The 27332-nt window shown below is 27.2% G+C and overlaps 1 protein-coding gene and 1 long non-coding RNA gene across 3 annotated transcripts in view; both read left to right on the top strand.

Moving 5' to 3' along the window:
* Positions 1 to 27117, top strand: part of LOC126903971 (unconventional myosin-IXb) — a 37118-nt gene extending 10001 nt beyond the window's left edge. Inside the window, exons 1-18 of one of the 2 annotated variants that reach the window (XM_050682570.1) lie at positions 13823 to 14183; positions 19834 to 20115; positions 20818 to 21110; positions 22432 to 22603; positions 22672 to 22844; positions 22906 to 23065; positions 23136 to 23252; positions 23308 to 23555; positions 23620 to 23916; positions 23995 to 24168; positions 24236 to 24425; positions 24496 to 24667; positions 25144 to 25355; positions 25420 to 25618; positions 25686 to 25846; positions 26107 to 26324; positions 26548 to 26647; positions 26734 to 27117. In XM_050682570.1, the coding sequence (XP_050538527.1) occupies positions 14090 to 14183; positions 19834 to 20115; positions 20818 to 21110; positions 22432 to 22603; positions 22672 to 22844; positions 22906 to 23065; positions 23136 to 23252; positions 23308 to 23555; positions 23620 to 23916; positions 23995 to 24168; positions 24236 to 24425; positions 24496 to 24667; positions 25144 to 25355; positions 25420 to 25618; positions 25686 to 25846; positions 26107 to 26324; positions 26548 to 26647; positions 26734 to 26891 (3420 nt within the window). In that variant the 5' untranslated portion in view covers positions 13823 to 14089 and the 3' untranslated portion in view covers positions 26892 to 27117. Of the gene's footprint in view, positions 1 to 13822; positions 14184 to 19833; positions 20116 to 20817; positions 21111 to 22431; positions 22604 to 22671; positions 22845 to 22905; positions 23066 to 23135; positions 23253 to 23307; positions 23556 to 23619; positions 23917 to 23994; positions 24169 to 24235; positions 24426 to 24495; positions 24668 to 25143; positions 25356 to 25419; positions 25619 to 25685; positions 25847 to 26106; positions 26325 to 26547; positions 26648 to 26733 lie in introns of those variants that run through there. The other variant, XM_050682569.1, reaches the window with a different exon arrangement.
* On the top strand, positions 10321 to 12981 carry LOC126903973 (uncharacterized). The gene is made up of 3 exons (XR_007703643.1): positions 10321 to 10990; positions 11050 to 11147; positions 11225 to 12981. It is a non-coding gene; the product is annotated as an uncharacterized LOC126903973 (long non-coding RNA).
* Positions 27118 to 27332: the final 215 nt, after the last annotated feature.

Genomic DNA, 27332 nt, shown 5'->3' with positions numbered 1-27332 from the left:
TTGCACATTAGCAACAATAGTTTTAATTTGTTTAATAGACATGCACTTAATTAGTAACTAATTTTAATAAATATATTATTAAAAGTAAATAGCTTTAAAAATTTGTAAAAAAGTTTGTTAGTTTTATTAATTTTCCATCGATAGTTAAATTGAAAAAATCAATCCCAGCGAAAATAAATTGTGCATTGAAGGGCTAAGTTACTAAATAAAAATTACATTATCTTTTACTTAATGTTGAAAATAAGGTTAATATTTTAAAATATTTTTTTAAGTACACGGTGATATTTAAAAAAGAGGGCACACACCCACTGCGCCATTTTATTGGTGTCGCCATTGATTTAAAATTTTATTTCCGTTGAGATTTTCTTGTATGTGACATGTATTAATGAAGAAATAATGGGAATAATAAATAGAAAACTATATTTAAAAAAAAATTTTGCATTAATATACTATGAGTATATTGTATTAATGTATATGTAAATAATAAATATAAAAGTATAATATATATTTTATTATATTATTTATATTTTTTTGAATAATGTTATTCACTGATATTTTAAAAGTCTTTATATTAATCAAAATTTTTTTTTTAATTTGTAAAAAATTTGTTTTAAAGATTTTAGATGTGTTACCAATTTATATAAATCTCAACCCTTAAATAATTATTTAGGTCATTTTATCAAATAAAGTAAAAGTTATAAAAATTATTTTTAAACGAAAACAAATTTGTTAATATTATGTACTATAATCCTAAAATAATTAATGCAAGATCTTTTCATGAAATCAAGAAAAAAATCGAAGTAACTTATTTATAATACCGAATTTATTTGATTAATAACTTTTCGCACTTACCAATGTATTAATATAAATTAAATATGCTCATATAAATTTAGTGGATTAGTCTAATTAAATAAATATTTATTAATTATGGTTATATATAAATTAAATAATACCTCAATAGGCTATTCAAATATTTTTGAAGCATGCAGTTGATAGTGAACTTGACTAATAACCAATAACCATTCAATTTGATATATTTTTGTTAGTAATTAATCGTTTACTTTTTCATCAGATTTCGTTTAAATCGTAAATTAAAATAATATAAAGAAATTTTATGTTTCATTAATTAGTTTTCTTTAGATTTATAACAAGTATTCAATAGATAACTTAAATATATCTTCGATATATTTTTAGTACCNTCAAGAAAGAAATCAAAGTAACTTATTTATAATACCGAATTTATTTGATTAATAATTTTTCGCACTTACCAATGAATTAATATAAATTAAATATGCTCATATAAATTTAGTGGATTAATCTAATTAAATAAATATTTATTAATTATGGTTATATATAAATTAAATAATACCTCAATAGGCTATGCAAATATTTTTGAAGCATGCAGTTGATAGTGAACTTGACTAATAACCAATAACCATTCAATTTGATATATTTTTGTTAGTAATTAATCGTTTACTTTTTCATCAGATTTCGTTTAAATCGTAAATTAAAATAATATAAAGACATTTTATGTTTTATTAATTAGTTTTCTTTAGATTTATAACAAGTATTCAATAGATAACTTAAAAATATCTTCGATATTTTTTTAGTACCCAATGAAAATAATATATTATATACATATCAGATGTAAAATCCAAAATGATAACATTTTGGGATTTGGTTTGTGTAAATATTTACCTGCTTTCCCAATTTAGCAGTGAATTAAATTAGCATTTAAGTGGAATTATTAAAAAAAAATTTCCAGATTCTACTTACACATCCGGTTATGTTAAACGTGTAAATATACCTGGTATAATAAGTGATTTTAATACTACTTATAATAGTGTGGGATGAATCACCCACACTATTATTTTTCACACTGTAGGTGAAAAAATCGTTTAAATTATGATAAAATTAATAGTTGAAAAAAATGTATACGTATTTTTTACTGAAAATAGCATTAAACTGAAAAGGTTTTTTTCTTTTCTTTTGAAGATCACTAGAAAAATAAACACATATATTCACTCCTGTAGTGACATAAACAAAAATGTTTGTAGATTTGTCTTGTTGGATTTGGTCGCCTATCCTGCGAGAAAACTAAAAACATCTCTGGATACGACTTATAATTTTCTTGATGAACATTAACATAATAAATTAATTGTTTAATAATATACATTTATGTATAAATAATTCTTTTTTATGATCTCCATTTATGCTCATAAACCTACTAGTTTATAGAAAAATTTGAAAGCTTAGGTTACTTAAGAAATTCCACTGTATAATTAGATATAACCGTAAGAAGTTCGAACCCTTTAAATTTCTTAACAATTTGTACTTATCTAACATACACATTTTTTACTCGAAGTGATAAGACAAATGCTATATTATTTTCTGTTCGATGTTTAAAAATGTTCATAAAAAGCAGCTTAAAAGAATTTTTGATACAAATAACAATTATATTTTGGAAAAAAAATTGAAAAATTAATGGCGTAGAATACTTATTAGTCAGTGTGGGCAACTGTTTGACAGGTAAAATTCATTTTGTGTGACTGTTTTACCTTAGAATTAATAACTTTCTGACAGAGTTAAAATATAATATTTAAATAATTTGAAAAATTAAAATTCAGAAAAAACTGAATTTTACTGTATATGTTAAATTTTGTAAATTAGTAATTCAAATATTGTCGAAAAAATGTAGAATATTTTATAGCCGATAAAATTATTGCTCATTTACTGGAAATAGTTAATATATTTTGTTTAGTTTTGGTTTATTTAATTATTATTAATTCCAAAATTCAGTAGGTAGCCGCTAATTAATCAAATGATCTAACAAATAAGAATTTTTACTGAGTAAATTAAAATATAGTTTTTACATATTAAAGTTTAATGTTAATTAAATTTTTATTTAGAGTTTTTATGAAACCTTATGCTTTCGTATTATATTTATTAAATTTTAATATCATTAATAATTGTTTCATAAGTAGAGCCCGGATTTAAATGCATTTATAAATTTTGTTTGAGTTACTTCAAAGGATTTTAGATTGTATAACTTTTTCATAATATTATATAGAAACGTAAAAATATTTTTTGGTTTAGGAGGGGAGATAAACCTTCTAATTGTTACCAAAACTATAACTTCGGTAACACACATTATCAAGTTTTCAAGTCAATTAATAAATATTCGAAATGGCTGATGGTATGTTTGGAATAACTTGAGAAAAAAATTATACGAACATTGATTTTAAATCCGGGCTCTATTTATAAGTGTTTATATGTTTTTACATGTCCATTTTGTTTTACATGCAATTTTTTCATGTCACATATGACATTTATTTATATTAACATGACTATTGCGAGTTTTTTATAATATAAAAATAATACTAATCAGACTTGTTTTTAATAGTGTGTAATGGTAAATGTTAATGTGAATATCAATCTGATTATATATGTTATAGTCAATGTAGAATTACGGTCAATGTGCACATTGACCGGATATTATAGTATTGCCCAAAGTTAAAAAAATTACAGTAGCATTTAGGTGCACTAAAACATTGTGCAACTCAAGGTGTCATAATAGTGATAAGTAACTAAAATATTTCTATTAAATGTATAAAGTAAATTATTTTTCGTGTGTTTAAATAAATAACTAAACGTATACAAATATAAAAGAAGATGTTTTCGAATGATTACGATTTGCCAATAATGAACAGTCAAAATAATCCAAATAAATTAATATTCTACATTGGCCATAATATGAGGACAAAGTATTCAAAATAATTTATGTCAATGTTTTATTGTGGCCGTAATTCTACATTGGCCGCAGGGCCAGATTTAGGGGAAGGCTGAGTGGGCTGCAGCCCAGGGGCCCCCACAAATTTGGTATACATTGGTATCACAAATATGATAATAATTTTTATTTAATAAGTAAAAAAATATATTTCCTTGTTTATATATAAGGGGCCCCCACAATACATTCCGCCCAGGGGCCACCACATACCTAAGTCCGCTCCTGATTGGCCGTAAGATTTAGAGTACATAGAAATTTTATAATGATTATAGTGAGGGATGAAACTTGGTTTTATTAATAAGGTAGCAAGAAATCTTTAAGTGTTGAGAGTACGCAACCAATGCATTATATATGTAAATTTGATATTTTAATAATATGATACATTCATATATTATGACTGAGAGCGTACACACATTCCTGTATTGAATGGTGTAATTAATGGAAAATTGGTATCATTATATAAGTAATCACCAACGCCCAAAACAGTTTTAAATCGTCTGATACTAACAGCGCTACCGTGCCGTAAAACATTCTTCAAAATACAATTTCGAATTAGAATTAAACATAACGGAATTTTTTTCAACAAAATTAAATAAAACTTATAGAAACTGCATACCTCTTCAAATATGTGTTATGTAGCTTACGTATCAAATTATATATTCCTTAAGATGTCATAAAATTAAGTAATATTGCATAGAGTCGGATTAGGACAGCTCCTGTATATGAGTTAGTACACTTTTTTTTTTAATAATTCATAAAAAAGAAAAAATTACCAACAACAAGAGTTATATAAAGCGAAATAAAAATGATTTCAAGTTTTTTTTATCCACCTATGAAATTGGATCAACACTTTCAAATCCAGATCTGTGTGTATACGATTAATATCATTATTCATATAAACTCAAGGTTTTTACTTGTATTACAAAAACTATGGTATACAAAATTAAACTTGAAATTTTTTTTGGACAACTCATGAAAAATATAGTACTTATTTCCATAACTCTATACGACCAAGTGTGACACAAAATCAAAACATGTCTTCTCCATGGACAACAAAAAATTATAACAAAATATCGAATTTTTTTAGTAAATTCCTAAACAAATTTAATAGTGGCAAATTTCGGAATGAATTAAGCTTCACCTGAGATAATTTTTGGTACCCCCGTAGGCGCATTACAGTAAGATTTGACATAGGTATAATATCGTCGTGCATAATGTGTTGTGTATGAGCGGACGTGAAGCAGACGGGGTGCGTGCGGTGTCTATAGTGACTGAGAACAAGAATGCTGAACTAGATGCTGGAGAAGGCAGTAGGTACTTATAACACGTAGATCATTGGTAGCTGCTTTTAAAAAATTTAATACTTTGCGTGTTGCCGTCGTCGTGAGCACTTTTAGCGTCTCATTGTTTCTTCCGACGGCCGCAGTTATATCTCGTATTGTAATTCTTAAGAGTACGTTTTATTGTATTGTTTTCATACTAACATCATCAAAACTATAAGTAACGTTGTTTTCAAGCTACAAAAGCCCGAAGATTTTCGTCGAGTATCGTTTCTTTCTGGTGTATTGTTATTTTGAATCAACAGTAGATCATTTTTAGAGTTAAAAAATAGAACTACTCATATGTAGTGTTGTGTTTGTTTTTTTCGAATTATTATATTTGAAAACAAATCTGAGGAAGTAGTTTTACACAAAAACAAAATTAATCAAAGAATTTTATAAACAAGAAATGTATAAACACATCTGTAGTAATATTAGCTTTATAGGCACGTGTGATGTGCAAATGATCTTTAAGACATCACTTAACAACTTATTTGGTTATGTAGAGGATTTGCAATTGAATAAACTCAGTAGATTTGGAAGTACAATTATTTAACTATGAAGTAATATTCATTATTGTTGAATACTTGTTACCTTCTTGTTAATGTAACAAATTAATTATAAAGAATATTCAATTAACCAATTGTTCAATTAATTGTTATTACGTAGACACGGAGAATAATTTACTTAACGACTTAAAATAATAATTTTGTATAAAATTTTACAAATGTATTGTGAAACAATTGAAAATATTTTTTTAATCAACTCTATAAAAAACAGTTTAAGTAAAAATAATAAAGAACGCGTTTACGACGGAGGGAGGCATATATTTCTGAAACATAATATTTTATGAATACGAGAACTTGTATTTCCATCCTTTACGCGTATGATAAATTGTTTAAACATATTTTCAATTACGTGTTTTCTATTAATTAATATTTAAGTTAAATTTTGATAAATTAAATGAATCGTAAATCATAAAAATGCTAATTGAATTTCCGTTTAATCGCTATTTTAATAGCAAATAAAATATATCTATGTACGATGATTCTGCTACAAGTTATCGTAATAAAATTAATTAAATATTATTTTTATGGTACACGGGTATAAGTAATTTTGAAAATGACAAGCATCTTCTGAGCATTAAACATAATGGAATTTAGAAGATTAAAAAATACATTTCGATTACTAGCAGCATTCTAAATTTTACTAGGAACTTTTTCGAAAAAAATTTATTTCAACAACAATTCAAAATATTATTTAATTATCGAAATGAACATTTTTAGAGAAATATAATGACATAAAAAATACTAACTATACAGTAATTTTAATGTAAATGTTTGATCTTTATTTGGAAGGTTTATCAGTTTTTATATCCGAATGAAGAATATCTTATAATAGTGTGACAACTCGTATGTATTGACCGTGATCAAGTTTACACATTTATCACCTTCCGTTGTGCAATTCGGTAGTCACGTTGAACACGTTTTAAGTTCGTCGGATAACAATCCTGTGACATATAATATTACTGTACTTGCAATTGTATACATTAGACCTATTTTTCTAATTCATCACATAAAACTCGTTTTTGAGAAAACAACCACAACACGGCATCGACACACAACATGGATGTTGTCGTTGTTTGCTATTCGGAACCAGTTTGTAGCGGCCCTGGGCTCGGACCAGAGGCTGACATTGTATGTGCGCTGGAGTCTACAATTGCTGGTAGAAATGTCAATAACCCACTTACCATAATATACGTAGCGCTCGTGCTAGAGGACTCTACGGTTCCATTATATCCACGCCCTGCGACAAGAATCGACAACGTTGAACGTACTTAACTGCGTACAAGTTTAATACTCCCAACCAAAGTGAGTCTTGAGTTGATGATAGGAAAAACACATTAAATAAATGTCCTAACTGCTATGTAGGAAGTCCAGTTGTACTTCATACATATATCGATAAATGTTAATATAGACTTGCTTCCATCTTTCACGGTAACTAAGTTTTCTTCTGTTGGTAATCGACAATTGTGCGTAAATTTAAGACATCACATAGAATTGTATTTAAGTTATTCTTATTGCTCATTCGAGTTTAAAACTTTTATATTCTTTTTCAATTTGCTTAGGTTTAAAATATGATTAAAAAATATACATTTCATTAGCAATTAGACGTGAATTTAATAACTTATCTGGGTTAGCTGTTATTTTTTTTATAAATATAAATCAAATATTTTAAATTACAAGGTCGGTGCTAGTACATACATCGGCATTTTCAAAGTAATACATGTGATTACATCGATGTTTTGTTTATCGCTTTTCACTCTTTAAACTTTTAAATTATGAAATTAAATGTCAAAATTACCAGAGTTGAATGGCAAGTTTTGGTTTATTGGTTAAAACTGCTTATGAACCAACTTAAAACAAAATTGATTTCGACTTCAATTATGATATTGAGTTTGAAGTTTACATCTAATTTTTTAGTTATGATTAAGACAAAACTAAATAAATAAATAAAAAAAAACATTTTTTTTTTTTTACCAATTATTTGTACACTTATTTTTGTAGATATATGACTATTTTTAATTACCAATATGAATTAAATACACTATATTGCTCTAAAACGTTTATATACTATTATTATAATTAAATTAATATTATAAATAGTATGTTGTATTACATTATCTAATAAATAAAAAAATCAATTAACATAATATCCATGAAATTATAATCATTAATAGTGTTATACATAATTATTAGAACAACAATATGCAACTAATATTTATACATTCTATAATTGTTTAAGGATAACTCTTAAATAGAAGTACTAGTTAGAAGGCGACTTGTATAACCTAACGAGAACTAACTACAAGAATTATAATTCGAGGTAGTAAGATAATCGATTGCTCTTTCAGCGAAAGTTAGACTTCAAGATCAAAGATAAGAGCTTATATCTTAATAAAAGGTTACTACAGCAATAATGATAAGACATGATAATGACCTGAAAGTTTATTCTGACGAAGGTGATGTCAGTCGGTTATGACGGGTAAAATAAAATAATGAATAATAGCAATAAATTACATAGAATCAGCGGGAGACCATTTTATTTATTATTGCCTGTTATAAGCGTGAACACGATTGCCGCCTTAACATTATTTCGAAACAATGTTATCATGGCTATTGATATAAGAATAATAAAAAATTACCACCTATATGTTTAAAATTTCGGTATACGAATATTTACTATTAATATCTAAATCAAAATTAACTGTTAAAATTGTAAGGTTTACGATAAAGATGAGTCTTGACTCATACTGATTGAATAATTCTACCAATTCTTATTAATGAATATAGAAATAAAAACAAATCTCGCGTGTTTAGTGAAAACGTGTTAAACTAAAAACATTAACTATTCAAAGGGATTATTTAAGTAATTATGAATTCCTTATAAAGTCGTTTATTTTTATCATTTTTTCACATAAGTTAATTTATTATTATTACAGATCGAAATCTCAATGAATTGTAAAGTATTTAATGAAATAGTGTAACAGATGAACAAAAAAAATTCTTTGTATTTTTTTTTAACATATTAATAAGTTAAAAATGGAGGCTCCTATAAAAGAAAATTTAATTTAAAGTTTTTTAACCCATAAATGATAACAATTTATTTAACTATGTATTATTAAAATATTTATTTTATATTAATGATCTCGGTGTAACTAAAATGAAATTTATTAATTAATAAAGTTCTGAACTCTGATAAGTATACTAAAAACATATTTATATTAAAATGTTGACAGTCTTTCTCTTACATTTTCAAAACATAATGACAAATAACTATAAATATATTTTATATATTTATAGTTATAATATATTATTGTACAAATTAAGTGATCTAACTATAGACTCATATTAAGGCGCATGAAGAGATTTAGCACCCCTAATTTTAAAATCATCTCGTTTATTATCTTATAAAAGTTACATATAAGATTATAAAACAAACATTTAGAGAAAAGGAAATTATATACAAATACAAAGTGCCTCACAGATATATGACTAATCCAATAACTTTTGATCCAAATATCATATTGTTTAAAATGTTTTTCAAATAATTTGTTGAGTTCTTAGACTGCGTTCAAAGCACATTTATTATTATTTATTATAAATAAGGAAAAGAAATAAGCTACAAGCATGTGGGCGCAGTTCGTATTGGTGTACGTATATTCCACCTGCGTCCATACCCACTTTATGTATTAAAATGCTAGTTAATTAAGAAGTACTCATCTTAAAATTGTTATCGACTTATAAAGTTTATTGTTAGAAAAATACTAAAAAATGGCTTTCATTAAAAAAATTAAGAAAAATTTAAATAAACAAATTTTATTATTAAAAAATGAAAAAATATATTCTTCGTAGTCTAAAGTGACTATAATTATTAAAAAAAAAAAAAATCAAGGAATTAATAATTAGAACAAAAGTTTTTGGATATGTCAAACCTGAACAATTTATACTTGTTTAAACATTTATTTATCAAATGAATGTTGAATGTATGTATATTAAGCAATTAATGAAATATTTAATAATTTTCATTATACAGTGATAATCTAATAGACCAATCGCGTGATTAAGATAAATAGAAATAAATCACATTTTTTTAAATATTTTAGTATTCATATAATAACATTATCGCATAATTATTTTTTAAATAAGAGTGAGTATTAGTTTATCTATTTGAAGTTCAAAATAAAATGTAATTTATTTATTTTTCATTCAAATAATCAGATAGTGGTGTAAAAATAATGTTTTTTTTTTTAATTTTTGTAAAAAAACAGTGGCAATTTCAGAAGTTTTACACGACTATAGTGTAAAACTATTCAAAACGCGTATATTTGTACGTTATCTAACACTTAAATCACCTTGAACTTCACATCATAGCTGCAGATAGCGCGCGATATACTCGATAAAAAATTAACTCAAGTCATTTATAAATACACACAGTATATGACAGCTACTTACAATCGTGCAATAAAGTTCAACAAAATATTCACTATTGCTTTACTTCGACTTGTGTTATGCTTGTTTTATTTATTTGTGTGAATTTATGAAAACTGTTAACGGGATTTTATATTTCAGTGAAAACAAATAAGTAAATTTAAACGAAATTTTTTTATAACCGAATAGAAATTTGTTTCAATCATAGACTACATATTTTATCATCGAAACGCGTATTAGATTTTTAATGTAACACATTTATTTTTATATAGAATTTATAATCAAGATATTTTAAGGACACTTAAATGTTTATATGTTAGGTGACTCCAATAGTAAAATAATATAGATATTATCTATAAGCATATTTAATTCCTGAGTACAAAATTCTTACGACTAAAAAATATCACGTTGTCAATGTAAAATGGGAAAAAAATGACAAGAACATCCGCTGTTAATGGACCCCAAGTTTCCTATAATCTCACAATAAACTATTAATTAAAAAAAAACAATTTAATTTTATGCATTTTAAAGTCTTAAATATACAGCCTATACCCTACTTAATTTAAACGTTTTAACAAAGAAAATAGACCTAAATACCTACACATGAAACTTAAAACTAGACATCAGACATCTGACAGTTTATCATATTACTTGGTCAACTAGAGCTAGCAATACCGACATCAATATATTTTTAGTCAGAAAATTATAATAAAATTTAGTAAAAATATTTATAGTCATCACTTTTTAATTGGCACTATAACTAGTAAGAATAAGTAATGTATTGATAATTTTTAATGCTTGGTAATAAGTCATGAGCAACCGTTAAAATTAGGTTCTCTCACGCTGAGTCTATCAAGTGGCACGTCGATAATTCTCTCAACGGATGCTATTCGGTACTAAAAACAGTAATTTTATTATTATAACTATTTATTACATGTATCTATACATAAAGGAAGGGAGCAACAGATAAGGTGTTCCTTCTTTCCATTGGGAATCGGCGGCGGTGGCGGTAAAGGTGAAAGAGAGTTCGAAGAAATACCCAAGGCACAGGTATTATATGTTTTCTTTCTCATTATTATTTTTATTCTTTATTTTTTATGTTTTATTTCTTGTTTGTTCAAAACCAGTTCTTATACTCGGCAAGGAGTCTGTATGTGCTAACGCCCCACCACCAACTTAACCACTGCACTGTATTCGTTCTATACCCTCTGTTCCATGTAGTGGCGGCATTAGGTGATATCTTATAGTGTGTGTGGCCCAGACAGGTGTAATGGCAAACACAAAAATTATCGATATTTTCAACTTAGTGTAACATCGATATAAATTATCAAAAATATTATGTAGTTTCTCAACATTTCTCTAGGACTTTGCTTCAATTAAAAAACTTCTAAACGACTGATATGGTTGATGTTAGATTGATAAACTTTAAGTAAAAAATATTCATTTGAAACGTTTAGAGTAACCAGTTATTACAAGTTACAAATATTTTAAAATCTGATGCTCCTGGCTGCAACTCTTATTCCAAGGCTGTTAAACATAACTTTAGAGCCAAAATCACACGTATTTATAGAAACCAGATTAATGTATTCACTTTAAAAATGAGAAGTCGTTTTTCTTAGAATTTGAAATCAGATCATTCGCATATAAAAAAACATAAAATTAATTGCTTATATCTTTAGGGAAGACAAATTTTGAATTAATCGTTATAAGCAACGAGACGTTTTAAAAAATGCATAACTACTTATATTTTAATGTATATTTCAACATGCATAGTTTTTTTTTTAATAATAGTAATGATGAACTATGTTTTACCACTGTAAATGTCAAAGATCAAAACGTGATACTTGGTGATGACTGTGCAATGAACGTAGCAATGGTTGTTGCTATGCGCACAGTATGACATTTATACGTGTCGAATAGCATTTACTTTGGATATGAGTGACGACAGCAGGCAATACAGCCAGAGGAAAAGAATTAAAGAGTTATACTATAAGCACCACATTTTATAAGAAATCATACTATTCGTTAACATCCCTGAGGATTGAACCCACGAGAAATAATATTAATTATTGATCTGTCTACAGAAATTTTGTTCTTAACTTTAGTATATACAGTAAACTTTTTGTTCGTTGATGTTTTATTTTTAGATATTGAGAAAAACTATATAGAGTGTTCAGTAAGTAAGGGAACGGGTTTCTATTCTGATTATTTGTAACAATTTACCTGTTTCTTTACTTACTGAACACCTTGTATATTAGTCATACAGTTTTGTTCATATATTATTACTCACATATATGTATTATAGTATAAGGCCGACTTTTCATGGAAGCCAATCCCACCGTTGGGATCCTTGTCGGAAAATAATTTTTTGTTCGTCAAAAATATGGGATAGGGTTTGATTTATTAGATGAAACAATTATACGATCCTTTGTTCGGAGAAATCCACCCTAGTTACAATCTACGGTACAGATTTGCAATGTGGTCGGATTCAATATTACTTAAACAATAAAAATTGAGTAGCTTATTACAAAACATATAGGAACCCAAAACCAATTTTATTTTAAGCATCCATTGGATAATAACTAGTCAAGTAGATATCTAAAAAGGAAGTTAAACATTATCAATTACTGAATTGAGAAATATGATCCAAGATGCTCGTAATTCATTAGAGGGTTGTTTTTTCAATATAAATGGATTTTTTAAAATCTCTCTTAGTGTTATTTAAATGGTGCCTTAGATTTCAGTAAGAGATAAGTTGACAACTTAATTGGTACTCGCCGTCTTGTCTACACTCTGAAATGTTTTTACAGTCCTAACCAGTCCATTCAAGTGCGATCCAATAATCCGTTAAGAACCTACGCGGTGATATGTTTATCGGCAACAATCTATTCCCACGATGGTTTGAATATTTTATCTGAAATTTATTAAACAGATTTTTTGAAGAAAGTGACTAGTTTATTGAATAATACAATCATACTACTGAAGCTACAATTTCCTTTATAAAAAGCCTAAAAATGTATTTATTGTAAAAAATATAAAGGTTTGCTTAGCCTATGTTTGGTATTTATATTTTTTGATTATTAGTTTTGATCCTTCTACGACGTCTTAAAATAAATATATTTTTTATGGTATAACAATTAATACACCATTTTATTAATCATTAATTAAATACTTTTTTAAAATTATGTTTCCAAAATTTCGTAGTTTTCTTATAAATTTAAACATACCTTTCTTAAAATTCATTACTGATAGAAATTAATTATGAGTATAGTAGATAAAAAACCTTAATAAGCAATTAAATTAGTTGTAATGTTATATTAAATTGAAATTTTCAATTTAGAATTTATGGATTTTGTTGAGGGTTAGAACAAATACGCGATAAAATATTGCTCAAATATTTTATTTTGTAAATTTACTGGTCCTTAGGTAGTTAGATTCTTAATAAAGAAATTTATCAAAAAATTGTTTGATAAAAGGATAGTGTGAAATTTATGTCCACTTCAGTTTCGTTTTTTATTTTACACTATAAAATCGACACAAGAACAAAGTTGATGTGATAGTTTTATAGTTTTATAATTATTTTAACCCCTGTGGTGCATCAAGAAAATAGCTCTTCATGGGAACTATGTTTCCCAACGGTTTAAGCAGTGCGCATCGTGTATCGATAGCTGGCGCCGCCACGATAGTCCAAGAGTCTTCCTTCTTTCTATCCTTACAACGCAAGGTTGCCCTCAGTTTATGTCCGTTGGCCGGCTCCGAAACAGCGATGTTGTGTTAGTATCATGTCCGTATATTAGTGTGATAGTTTTTTAATAAAATATCGACAATTGTTAAATATAGAGCTAAAATACGCGTAGCATGATTGTTCGCCGTTTATTACAGTGATAGTATTTCAAGGCTAAATTAACTTTACAGTGATGAGGACTATTATCTTTGAAATTGTTGAGTAGCATTACGATAATTGGGACGCCTTTGGCATCCATTTACTTATTATGATGACCAGCGTGGGTCATTCAAAAGTATTCATATTGGATAAATACTTCACCGAGCTACAAAAATTTTGGGAAACGGAAATTAAGCTTCAGGGTAAATTTAACATTTCGATTCTATTAATATTGTGAAATATCTTTTAGTAATGCGGCTGTTGAAATATCTGGCTAAAAATGTAGAAAAACGATTAAATTTATCTGGGATACAAATTTCATGTAGAATTATTTTTACATTATTGAATTTAATACAATTTTATTTCTTAATGTAGTGGTGCACGCGTACAGGTTGTTGATACTTCTATTGTGTAACGCCAAATTAAATTGTCAGTGAACAGGTGTGTTATGCGAGTTGTGTTGAGTTATTAAAAAAGTCCGTTAAAATTGTTACTTTGCGAAATAAGTAATCAGTTCTCTTAAATAAATCAGTGGTTCTACAAGATTGATTTATACATCGATAAAAAGTCCTTTAGTAGATTGATCTAAATATATAATTTATGCTAATATAATCTTATTCTTAAAATCGTTTTAAATAAATGATAATAAGTGTGGGTACAAACTATTTATCTTCATGTTTTTAGAATAAATTCGATCATTGACACTGATCAGGTGGACGATGTGGCCCAGACAGTGGAAAGATTCAAGGACGCAATTATGCGACCTTTACATTAAATCCGGTTTCAAGAATAAATTTTAAATAATAAATAAAAGTTCCGGTTGGTCTACAATTATAATTATCATTCAAAATTGTGTTCTATAAAATATCTGTAAAGACTTTTTTAGACTACTAATTTTTGTTTTAGCAGGTTAGCAAATTTTGCAAATGCTTCTGGTTTTTGTTTTTCTCTTGAACTACGTGGATTATTTAATATCATAGTATTTAGGCATACAAGTAGTACCGTGAATAGCCTATAAATCATCTGACAAGGTCCTGAAGTGGGTATACCCGGTCGTCGGTTCCTTTGACTTGACGTCCCGTAACAGTGCACGAAACCCACTGCACTGTATGTATCAAAAGTGTGGATTGATTATTGGTTTATTGTTGTCCCACCGTTCTCAAGGTCTAATCCTGAATACGACTGACCAGAATATATTATTTTTCTTATTCTATTCGTTCTGTCCCTCGACACACAACAAAAGAACCCTAGGAACCGTCTGCATTTAATGTACCTAAACACGCTCATGTATGACCCAAACACTGTCCATATGTGTATTACAATTTATTATTACTTTTTTTAACGCTAGAAGTTATATCAATGGTCTTTTAACGACATAACTGTAAATAGAGAAAAAATCGAAAGTAAAAAAAAAATTCAATTGCTCTTGTTCAACGAAAGGGTTATCCACACTTATAGATACATTCAAAGGTGTAATAGATTCTAATCATAAGTCTATTGTAAAATATATGGCACAAAGTTTTTTGTATGATAATTATTCTGAACTCACAGATTTGTAAATTAAAACATAATATTGTCTTTCATAGTAATTTAAAGTTTAATCTTACAAATTTCGATAGCTAAATTACTTGTAAAGCACAATGAGCTTTATCAGTTATTTATCTCTATTTATAATTTCTATTTAATAATTACTAAGATGAGATTAGTCTTTAATATCAAAATAAACATAAGTCAATATAAAACAAAGTTGCATTGTAATTTGGTTGAAACAAATTTTGTGTCTTCGCTAATATCTTTTTTATGTTACATTATACTCATAAATAATTAAGATTAAAAAGGATAATAGTACTCGAGATATATGTATGATGTTACATTTATTAATATTTACTGGCCTAGAATTTTCATGATTTTTATTAACTTGATTATGAATTACACCAACATACGCCTAAGTAACGAATTCCAGACGCTTATTACTAATGTATTAATGATAGTAATAATTTGGAGTATGTTTTGAAGTGACATGTGTTTTTCGTAGAGGTCAGCAGACGAAGAAATTATAAGTGCGCTGCTTCAGGTTCATGGTTCATCACTATTTTAATCAGAGGCCATTCTCCTCAGCCGCCCCAAGGTTTTTTATTTTATTATAACTTATTCTCTCCCTTCCCGTCTTCCTTGCGTGTGTGTACCGTTTCAGGTTTTCTTTTTACAACAAGTCAAGTGTACACACGTCGCTCATTAGTCATTTTCGGTATACATAATCGGTGCACACATAACTAAGACCAATCCGTTGCAGTGAGTGGTTTTGATTTTACGAGAGGGTCCAACGACATGGAATTGACACGTTAACCGGAGGGGTTTTCTTGATTGGTCAAGCTAAAATGAAAACATTTAAGAGATACGCATAAATGAACGTGATAATTCATGAGTGTTAACTCGAAACCTGTCCACGTACTGTTTTTAATCAAACAATCCGTCTCAGAAATAATAAATTCACACATAATTTTTATGAAGCTTAAGCAAAACTATTTATTTTAATAATATAGTTTCAAATTGATTTAAAACTGTTTAATAAAAATGTGTGACTACTATTTTTATTTGATCTTACAATGTACATGAATAATAATTTATGTATATTTCAAGTAAAATAATCTCTCTTTAACGAAAAATTGATTGAAATTTGTCCTGGAGTTCATCAAGTTTGGACTATGGTTATTCAAAAAATAATATTACATATACATAATTAATGTTAATTAAACAACATTTTCTTTTCAAATACAAATATTGTATTATTTTTTAAACTATTTATCAAATGCTGCACACATCTTACTATTTGTCTTAAACTATGATAAAAAATGACACATTTTGAAAATTGTTCATATTATAACCGTATAAAAGCGTTTAGTTTTGAGTCAATTTTTATTACTTTATTTTTTTTGTTTTTTGTTACTTTATTCGTCTAATATAATCATAACTATTTGTTTTACTACTATCAATAAAAATTATAAGTATAATCTTAAATTAAATTTAATTTATTAAGTACTCAATTAATTAATTTTACCTTAAATATTTTTCATTACTTGAAATTTAACTAGAAAATTTAATTGACTTATAAATGAAATAATTAATATCTAAACCACAAAATACATTATTGAATGCAATATTTCAATAGGGAACAAACAAATAAGTAACAAATAAACGGTAGTCTTACAGAGTTCAATACGCTCGTTTTGTTGGTAGATATATTTGTTACATGCTATCATATTTAAAGAAGTCTAAGTTAATGCTGTAAAATAAATTAGGGTCCTGTTCATCAGGTGAAATAGGGCAGGGCCATAGTCTTCATTACAGCCTTCCGGGTAATAATCACAGAAAATGTTATGAAAACCAGTTCAATTAACTACGCTGTACCAAACATTTGTGAATTAATTAAAAATAAAAAGGATATAGTGTCATGTAAATAACATTTCTTCACTTTTATATCTTGTAAAACCAACAGATGTGTTACTAACATATAATACTATAATAATATAACTCTTTTATTTTAATCTAATTATAGTATTAAATTAATGAAAATTACATTAATTTAGTTAAATTATTTCGAAATCTAATTTAAAATATACACAATGTTATTTTAAATGATTCTAGTTTATAAATATAAACGTTTAAAATAATTTTCTAATAAATTAATTTAACTACTACACTAATAATGATTCTCTTATTTGATTAATTCAAAAAATAAAACAAGTGTTGTATATTCACTGTGTTAATTTTGCATTTTGACATAAATTTGTCAATTAATTCAAATTGTATGCAATTATTAAAGAAATCCAATTCTACGTACATCAGTCAAATTAACTCCGTTGTAAGCGGTTGACACTCGTCACCCTAGTGATGTCCTTATTCTGCATATTCTCACAATAAATTTTGCGATGATTTATCATAAAAACAAGAGCTAATGATAGATTATAATAACTAGACATAACGGAGCCATAGACTTAGTTTCAATTTTAAGTGGCACAAATCGAATTTGTTGATAATTATATTTGGTTTTTGACACAGACTTCGTTTAGTTTAAACAGTCTTAAAAAATGTTCGAATTTTTATATACATGCAATGAAAGTTTTTAACGCATACAGTGTAAGGGAAAATGTTTATAAACTGGGTAAATTATCATATTAGGGCACAAATATTCAATACTTATTCTAAGTAGTGTAATTCTCGGATAATGCTACTTGTGCGTTAAAGTAATATGTATATAAAAAGTATCATACTGAAGCATTGGTATTTTTGGATCATTTCTTTTAGTGAAGATTTTTCTATTATAATTTATATATATTTTATAAAATGTGCTATTTTTTTTATATTTATTTATCTACGAAAAGACAATGGTTAAACGATTTAAAAATAATATATTATTTATATATGATAGCAATGATGCAACCAGAAAATATTTTCGGGGAGGAGGTATTATCATTCTTTTTTGCTCTCCAAAAATATTTTACTCTGAATCGCTATTTCAAAAAACTTGTATGAGCAAAAAACAAAGATTATCACGATTAAAAATTCAAACATCGTAAATCATTTTGGGTGTGGGTTACTAGACCTACCTGCTGGACACTTCACTGTAAACATTTGTCTATCTTAAAAAATCTATTAACTTTATAAGTTTCTTATAAATTAAAAATAATTTTTTTTTAACCAAATAATTTATTTTATTCGTAGATCTTATAGCAACAATAAGGTAATGTAGTTCGAGTGTTTTTACAAGAAAATATTGTTGATATTATAGGACATTAACAAAAAAAATAGATCAACTATTTTTGTTAATAATGAATTCTGATCAGACTATTTTTATAAAAAAAAATTTGACAACAAATTGGCTAATTTGGTTGTTACTCCAAGCCTTTCCAATTATGTTTTTGATTATTTTTTTAATAAAACGATAAATATAATTGAATGGATACAACACTATATAATCTGCACGTGCGATGGGAGTATACGATAATAATAAGCATAAATACCCGTTTATAATCATATGGTCGACATTTGAGATATATGTTTATAAATGACTGGTTGAAGCTAGTGTGGTCCGTATTTATAAGTACACATTGTTCGGGAATCTAACTTAAGGCCTACGCAATATTATCGCAAACATAATCATTGTTATTAAGTTTCGTGTCTCAGGTGTTCGTTGAAACTATGTAACCAAAACGGAAGGTTCTATTATAAGACTTCTAGATAGCCTATAACCTCTACTATACAGTAACTGTTAATTCTTTTAGCGCGATGCGTACCTCCTCCTAAATAGAAGTTACCATGACTCATTTTTACACTGACAGCTACAAGCTATATAATATTTTATGCAGTTGTTGATTGTTAATTTTTCTTAATCTAAATAATTGAATTTTTGACAATAAACTAGGGCACCATATAATTTTAAAATGTGGCTGGTTTCACCTGTTATTCTAAAAAGTAACAAATAATAACACATAATACAAAATCATTTGTTACTATAATATAAATAAACATCTACAATATTTTGTTAAACGAAGAATAATGGCGCATTGCTTTCAATAGACTCGCGTGTTAAAACCTCTACATTATAGTAATTAGTAAATTACTATTGAATATATAATATTCAAATAATTAAATCGATTTATATAAGATGTTAAGATATTTTACAAGTTTATATAAAATAAATTTTATGTAAAAAGACATAATAATATGTTTTTATGTATAAAATGACTGTAAAATATCAACCTGTTATTAGATTTATAATATATTTTTAATAATGTAAGACATTATATCTCACATTTTACTCGAAGTGTAGTTTAATTTTGATTTTATTTCTAGATGCGTCCTGTTCAAATGAGGCTGTACATTTACAGCAAAGACTGCGTAGCCTGAGTACCGAACTGGTTACTCTCCGGAATAGCCTTAATCAAGGTCAAGGAGCAACAAATGGTGGCCAAGGGTGTTCTTTGCAACCAATTAAACAATTGCCGGCAAATTTCACTAATAATAATAATAATGGTGCATTGAATACTGGCAAATCAGCTCCTACCAGTCCATCGAAAACTTTGTTAGCCCCGCCGGTGTTACCAAGAACCTCGTTACCCACTTTACCTATTTCAGGTAATTCAATTTTATTATAATCATACAAAAGTCGTGACAGTTATCTTTACTAATATTTAAGCGTTCAGTGTACTTGGGTAAAAATATCTCCTCCAAATTAATGTTTTTTAAAAATTGGACATTGATGATGTAACCAATATCCCATTGGTCTTTTTTATCATTTACCAATTGGAAATTGGTATAGAAATATTATCATATCTTGAGAAAAAATAAATAAATAGTTTATAATATTATCGAATCTTACTTGTTAACAATGATAATTATAACTTATGTAATTTAACTAAAATATATTATTTCTTTATTCTAGTGAAGAAAAAAGTCATGTAAAGACCATAAACCGTAAAACTTAATAATTACTATATAAACGGAACTCAACAATTTCGAGTATTTCCGGCGTCATAACGAGTATTCAATAAATGATTAATATATATTGAATGTAAAATGTAATTATAAATACAACATTAAATAAAAAAAATGTTTTTCACTACTTATCATAATCCAATCAGTACTATTTTAGTTGATATTTATTTTATTTCTGATAAATATTCTATGAATTATCGACTGTAGTTTAATTTATTTTACTGAACTACTCTGATTAAAAAAGTAAAATAACGTTTTTTATAATTTTTTTTAATAGGTTTCTCTAATAATTACCTTGCTCGTACGTGAATTAATTATTCAACTATATTTTCTGTGTTATAGATAAGCTCTTTAAAGGTAAAGATGAATTGGTATGTAATGACCAAATACCCAAATGTCTTAGTACAACATCAATTGCTACACAGCAACAACAACAACAACAGAAGACTGAAACGAACCAGCAGCAGCAACAGACGCAACGGCGGTCAAATGGACCGGCTGCAGCCGCCACAGGGTATACTACCGGTACAGGTGGGTTGACCGTTGACGGTGACCTGATCCATCTTCCTGGGCCATTGACCGAAGATGCAGTGCTTAAGGCTTTGCATAGTCGGTTTTGCACGACACAAATGTTTGTGAGTATAAAATATATCTGTTTATGCATTTTATTACCAATAATAATAAAATCCTACATTTTTATTGCCTTTCTCTTTACTGTATATAACGTTTATAAAATTATATCTTACCCATTATATTTCATTTTACATTGAACTTAAAAAATCTTTGCCCATTCAAATCCGTGAGAACAATTGCACAAAGCCGAAAATAATTTAGGGTAACTATTTTATAATTTTATCAAGAGATCGATATACAAATATTAATTTTCTTAGTTAAGAGTATGTCAAACATATAAACCCATTAACTATTTTTTATAGTAATAATTAAAATTCAGTATATATAATACTTACCTGGAATTATCTATATCATTTTATTAATTATTATTTTATCACAATCCAAGTTAATGAGAAATTGAGATCAAAGATACAGAAGTCTATAAAATAATGGGGTCTGTTGGTGGCAAAACTATCTATTAATGAAATATTGATTCATTTACGCCTACGGGAAACCTTAATTTGTTATTTTGTCAGTTATGGGATAAACGTTATATTCAGCGCTGTTAAGCCGGGTTCTAGTAAATTATAATGTAAAATAAAAACAATATATATAATAGCTTGAGGCAAGGTATACGTGCAATTATCTATCATAATAATATGAAATCGTCTTCTTCTTAAATATTGATATAAATTGACAACAAACTCCTAATTTTTAAACTGAAATAGTCTATTTTATAAATGTAAAGTTAAGTTTTCCAATTAAAACAGTTATTTAAAAACCAGTAATCGTAATTAAATAATTATTTGGTTGAAGGTATATTCTCTATAAAAAAATGTTAAATCTCACATTATATTCAGGGATGCCCGCAAAAAATTTTCTCATAGGGTGCAAAAATTATTGATAACATTTTAAACTAAGGAGGCTAATCCTTACATCCAAATGGGTTAAAGTGTCGTGATTCCTCACCTAAAATGTATTCAATAACATAATTTTTTATTAAAAATAGGACTTTTAAAAACAGGCTATTTGGATTAAGCCTAAAACTAGAAATACATTTTACTTCTCCTCTCTATGGACAGTATAAAGTCGATCTTTCTCCCAAAAATTCTACAATATCACATTGATTTACATTGACAAAAATTCAAATGCATATAAATTGAGTTGGTAGTAAGAATTAAATTAGTTTTGCATTAGTCTTTTTGTTAATGACACAAAAAATCTCAAAGAGTACAATAGAATCTCCTAGCTCCCAACCGTGCGGACCTGAATGAATTATAATTATTTTATTTGTATTTAATATTATATCTTTTTTCCTTAACTCATTTATAATATATTTTTTAGACCAACATTGGGCCCGTTTTACTATGTATGAATTCATATAAAGACGTTGGAAATCCAATGACTTTAACTAGTATGAGGGGAGCTTCATTAGATTTGAAACTGCATAAAGTAATTCTAGATGCTGTTAGACAACAAACTGAATCTGGTTACCCTCAAGCAATCATACTATCTGGCAAGTTAACAATACTATATCTTTCTTAAAATTATGATTTACTTATTTATTGTTTTTTTTTCATTTAGGTATCAGTGGTTCTGGTAAAACGTACGCATCAATGTTATTGTTAAGACAATTATTCGATGTGGCAGGTGGTGGTCCAGAAACCGATGCCTTTAAGCATTTAGCCGCTGCATTTACAGTGCTTAGATCTTTAGGCTCAGCCAAAACATCTTCAAATTCAGAGTCTAGTCGAATCGTAAGTACTCATAATTAAATACAATATTATGTATTTTTAATTGTTTTTTTGCATATTTAAGGGACATTTCATCGAAGTACAAGTTACTGATGGTGCTTTGTATCGAACAAAAATACATTGTTATTTCTTGGACCAAACAAGAGTCGTACATCCATTACCAAATGAAAAAAATTATCACATATTTTATCAAATGCTCGCTGGTTTAACTCAAGATGAAAGAGGTAAGATAACGAAATTCTTAATGAATTTAATTGTTTGATTATGAAAAAAAATTTTAATTTATTTTTACAGTTAAATTGAACTTGGAAGGATATTCCCCTTCTAATCTACAATATTTGATGCATGGCGATACAAGACAAGATGAAGTTGAAGATGCAGCAAGATTTCAGTCGTGGAAATCTTGTCTAGGTAAAAAAAAAAGAATAAATTTAGTTAATAAGTTGTTGTAATTAATTTCTCTCAGGACTTCTCGGTATCCCTTTCATGGATGTTGTTAGAGTTCTTGCCGCTGTCTTGCTATTGGGTAATGTCAATTTTGTAAATAATGGAACTGGTGAAGTTATCGCCAAAGGTGAAAATGAATTGGCTGCTGTAGCTAGATTATTGGGCATTTCGTTCCCATCATTACTCCGGGGTATTACAACAAGAACATATTCGGAAACTACTCGAGGAAACACTCAATTAATAAAAACTAGTTGCGATGCTAACATGGTAAATTTTATTTTAAAATAATTAATCTACGAAATTCAAGTTTTTATTATTATTTTCTTTTTAGGCTAATTCTATTAGAAATTCTCTAGCCAAAGCTCTTTACTGTAGAACTGTTGCTACTATCGTACGGAGAGCAAATAGCAAACGATTGGGTTCAACACTAGGAACACTCAGTAGCGATTCAAATGATTCTGTACACAACCAAGCTGATGCCGCTAGTCAACACGCTTCTACTATTGGTACAGCTGGTTCAAAATCTAGTAAATCTATGGCTGCATTGAACAATGCTGTAAATATCGCTAGACATGCAACGGATGGGTCTATAGGAATTTTAGATATGTTTGGATTTGAAGAACCCAAAGTAAGAGATCAATTAATTCTATATAATAATTAAATTTATATTTATTTTTTATAAAACTTAAACTACATAAACTTTTAGCCAAGCCAACTAGAACATCTTTGCATCAACCTTTGTGCCGAAACTATGCAACATTTTTATAACACTCACATATTTAAATCAAGCATTGAATCATGTCGGGACGAAGGAATACACTGTGATATAGAAGTAGATTACGTAGACAATGTACCTTGTATAGATCTCATTTCATCATTAGTAAGTTATTTATATTATTAAAATAAAATTATAGTAAAAGCTTTATATAATTTTATTTCATTTACAGAGAACTGGATTGTTAAGTATGTTAGATGTCGAATGTTCCATCAATGGCTCAGTTGAGTTGTATTTGAGGAAAGTTAAAAGCCAACATAGAAATAATCCAAGGCTTGTAGAATCTAAAACAATTGATCAAAGATATTTCTGCATTCAACATTTCGCTGGTAGAGTTGTTTATAATGTTACAGATTTTTTGGGTATGTTTTTTTTTATTTAAATTTTAATTATTAAAAATTGAAATAAAACAAATTGTTTTTACACATACAGAAACTAATAAAGATGTAGTGCCCGATGATCTCGTGTCCGTTTTCCATAAGGGATTATGTTCCTTTGGTTTCGCTACACATTTATTTGGAAGTGAGCTCAAAGCACTTTACAGCCTTGAAACTGTCCCAAGAGGAATAAAATTTCGAATATCACCAACATCACATTCTGATTTGTAAGTTTCAATTTAAACTATTTACTCAGTGTTCATTTTAATTTTTTTTTCATCAATATAAATACCATTACATTACATAAAATATTATTAACAAAAGCTAGAATTTCTGAAAAATAAACCATACAAATTGAGTACAATAAGTTATTTACTGAGATAATCTTAACTAAATCTATTCAATATTAAAATATTTAAATAACTATATTATATTATTTGATAAAGGGTTCAACTAACCCTATACTATTTATTAGCTATAATTTTATTATTAACTTTGGCCGACCCCAAGTAATTGGGATTAAGGCGAGGAAAAAGAAGAAGACTTTTATTACTATCTTTATAGTCGGAACATCAAGTTAGGTATTATGACAATTACCCCACACAAAAGAAAATTAAAACCATGTGTATTATAAAAAAAGAAATTATATTATGTATCACATAATATATTATATGAAATAAAAATAAGTTTTTGTTTTACTTAGATTGAATGGAAATGAACCAGTGTCTACATTAACTCAAGATTTTCATACTCGACTCGATAATTTATTGAGATCATTAGTTCATGCTAGACCTCATTTTGTGCGTTGTATTAAATCTAATGCTACAGAGACCCCTGAAAAATTTGATAGAGCTGTAGTTATGCGACAAATACGTTCATTACAAGTTTTAGAAACTGTAAATTTGATGGCGGGAGGTAAAACTGAAAACAATTTTTATTATAAAATATTTATTAAACAAATTATTTTCTATTTATTTAGGTTTCCCTCATCGAATGCGATATAAAGCTTTTAATCTAAGATATAAGACTTTGGCGCCATTCAACAAACTAATGAGGATCGACGATAGAGCAACTGATGACTGCAACTTAATATTACAGTGTATTGAAGAAAAAATTAACACAAAATATAGTGAAGTTAGTATGAATTGGGCATTTGGAAAAAGACATGTTTTCTTAAGGTACCAATTAACTAATATTAGAAATATTTCATATTAAACAGTATTTTTTATAATATATTTATTTTAGTGAGGGTGTTAGACAGCTTCTAGAAAAACTTAGATGGGAAACTCACCATAATGCGGCTGTACTTATACAATGTACCTGGAGAAGTTGGAGAATGCGTAGAAAATGGCCTGGCACCAAGAGAGTGTTACAAATGCAGCAGTCTGTTAATCCAATTACACAATGTAAATATTTTAAATAAATTATAGCATTTAAATTAAAAATTGTATAGCATAATTTTAACTCAAAAATTTAGACAATATTCATTATATAAAACTTTATTGAATATCATAAAAACTACATCACAAATAGTTGGAGTAAATAGTTTAAGATAAAAATGTAATGGATAGAAAATTATTATACATAGTTTTCATTTTTAAGTTAATCTCATAATGGAATAAATTAAAATATTACAATTAACTGATCGACGATTTACATCTCACAGGTTTAAACGGAAAGATAAATATGAATAACAGAAAAGTAAATAACATAAACAGTGCATCTGGTACACAAGTTGCAAATTATCCTATTTCAAATAATACTAATACTGCTACTCTTACAAGACCTAGACCACAACCAATAACCGGTACACCACCTCCGGATCAAACTGAAAAATTCGACCAAACAATTTTACAAACATGTAATCTAGTTGGATTAAATTTAGTAAGTAATCGTGAACTTCTAATCAACTCGAAAATCTTAAATATTAGCTAATTTAATTTAATAAATATATATATTTGTTTATTTTTAAGTTTAAGTTTCTCTATAATTAGATTAAATAAAAGGATTATGACAAATTCAAATATGGAAATAATTTGGAACATATATAAATTTAAAATTATTATGAAACTTGGGCTGTCTTGTATTAATAATGTTATGATTACAGGAACGACCTCCACCATTACCTCCTAGTCGCTCGTACACTGTATCAGGCAATACTAAAGTCGGTTATCCACAAAGTCGTATAATGAAAAAGTCATATCCAGGTAATTATTAAGAATTGTGTTTACATATTTTTATTTAATTTTGTTTGCATTGTCGAGTGTAATAAATAAATAATACGTTTTTATAGAAGAAGGAAATTGTGATGTTACTTTAATGAAAGGTGATTTGGTTATCGTAGTTGGTGCATCTAGTAGAAGAGGACATCTAATTGTTGAATATTGTAATCGAAGTCTTGACGTGCCATTCCAATTTTTAGAATTGAAGCCTAGACCTGTTGCTATATAAAAGCTGAAATTTATTTAGGCAAAATATAAAAAGTAGTATCAAAATGTTTATAGAAATAATTTTTATTGTTAATATTATTCAGGTTCTTATATAGAATATTCAAAATTTCTATTTACTTGAACCATGTATATATAATTTTTGTATTATAATAATACATCAAATTTAGTACAAATTGGTTATATTTAAACCTTGTTAATTGTATATGGTATATTATATTATGTATAATATTTATTATAATGAATATATTATAATCATTGTAATAGTATCATTAAGTTTTAATTGTCTATCGAATGCATTAAAAACTAATTTTATGGCTATAAATCATTAAATAAATATTGTCTATACATTTGTGTTTATTTTTTAATTGACCATTGATAATTATTAATATCTATGATAAATTAATTTTACTGCTACTGGTTCTTTAAAATAAAAATGATTGAA

This window comes from Daktulosphaira vitifoliae, unplaced genomic scaffold (assembly GCF_025091365.1).
Source record: "Daktulosphaira vitifoliae isolate Bord-2020 unplaced genomic scaffold, ASM2509136v1 Scaffold_4, whole genome shotgun sequence".
NCBI lineage: Eukaryota > Metazoa > Arthropoda > Insecta > Hemiptera > Phylloxeridae > Daktulosphaira > Daktulosphaira vitifoliae.
This window is presented reverse-complemented; position numbering and strand designations above follow the sequence as displayed.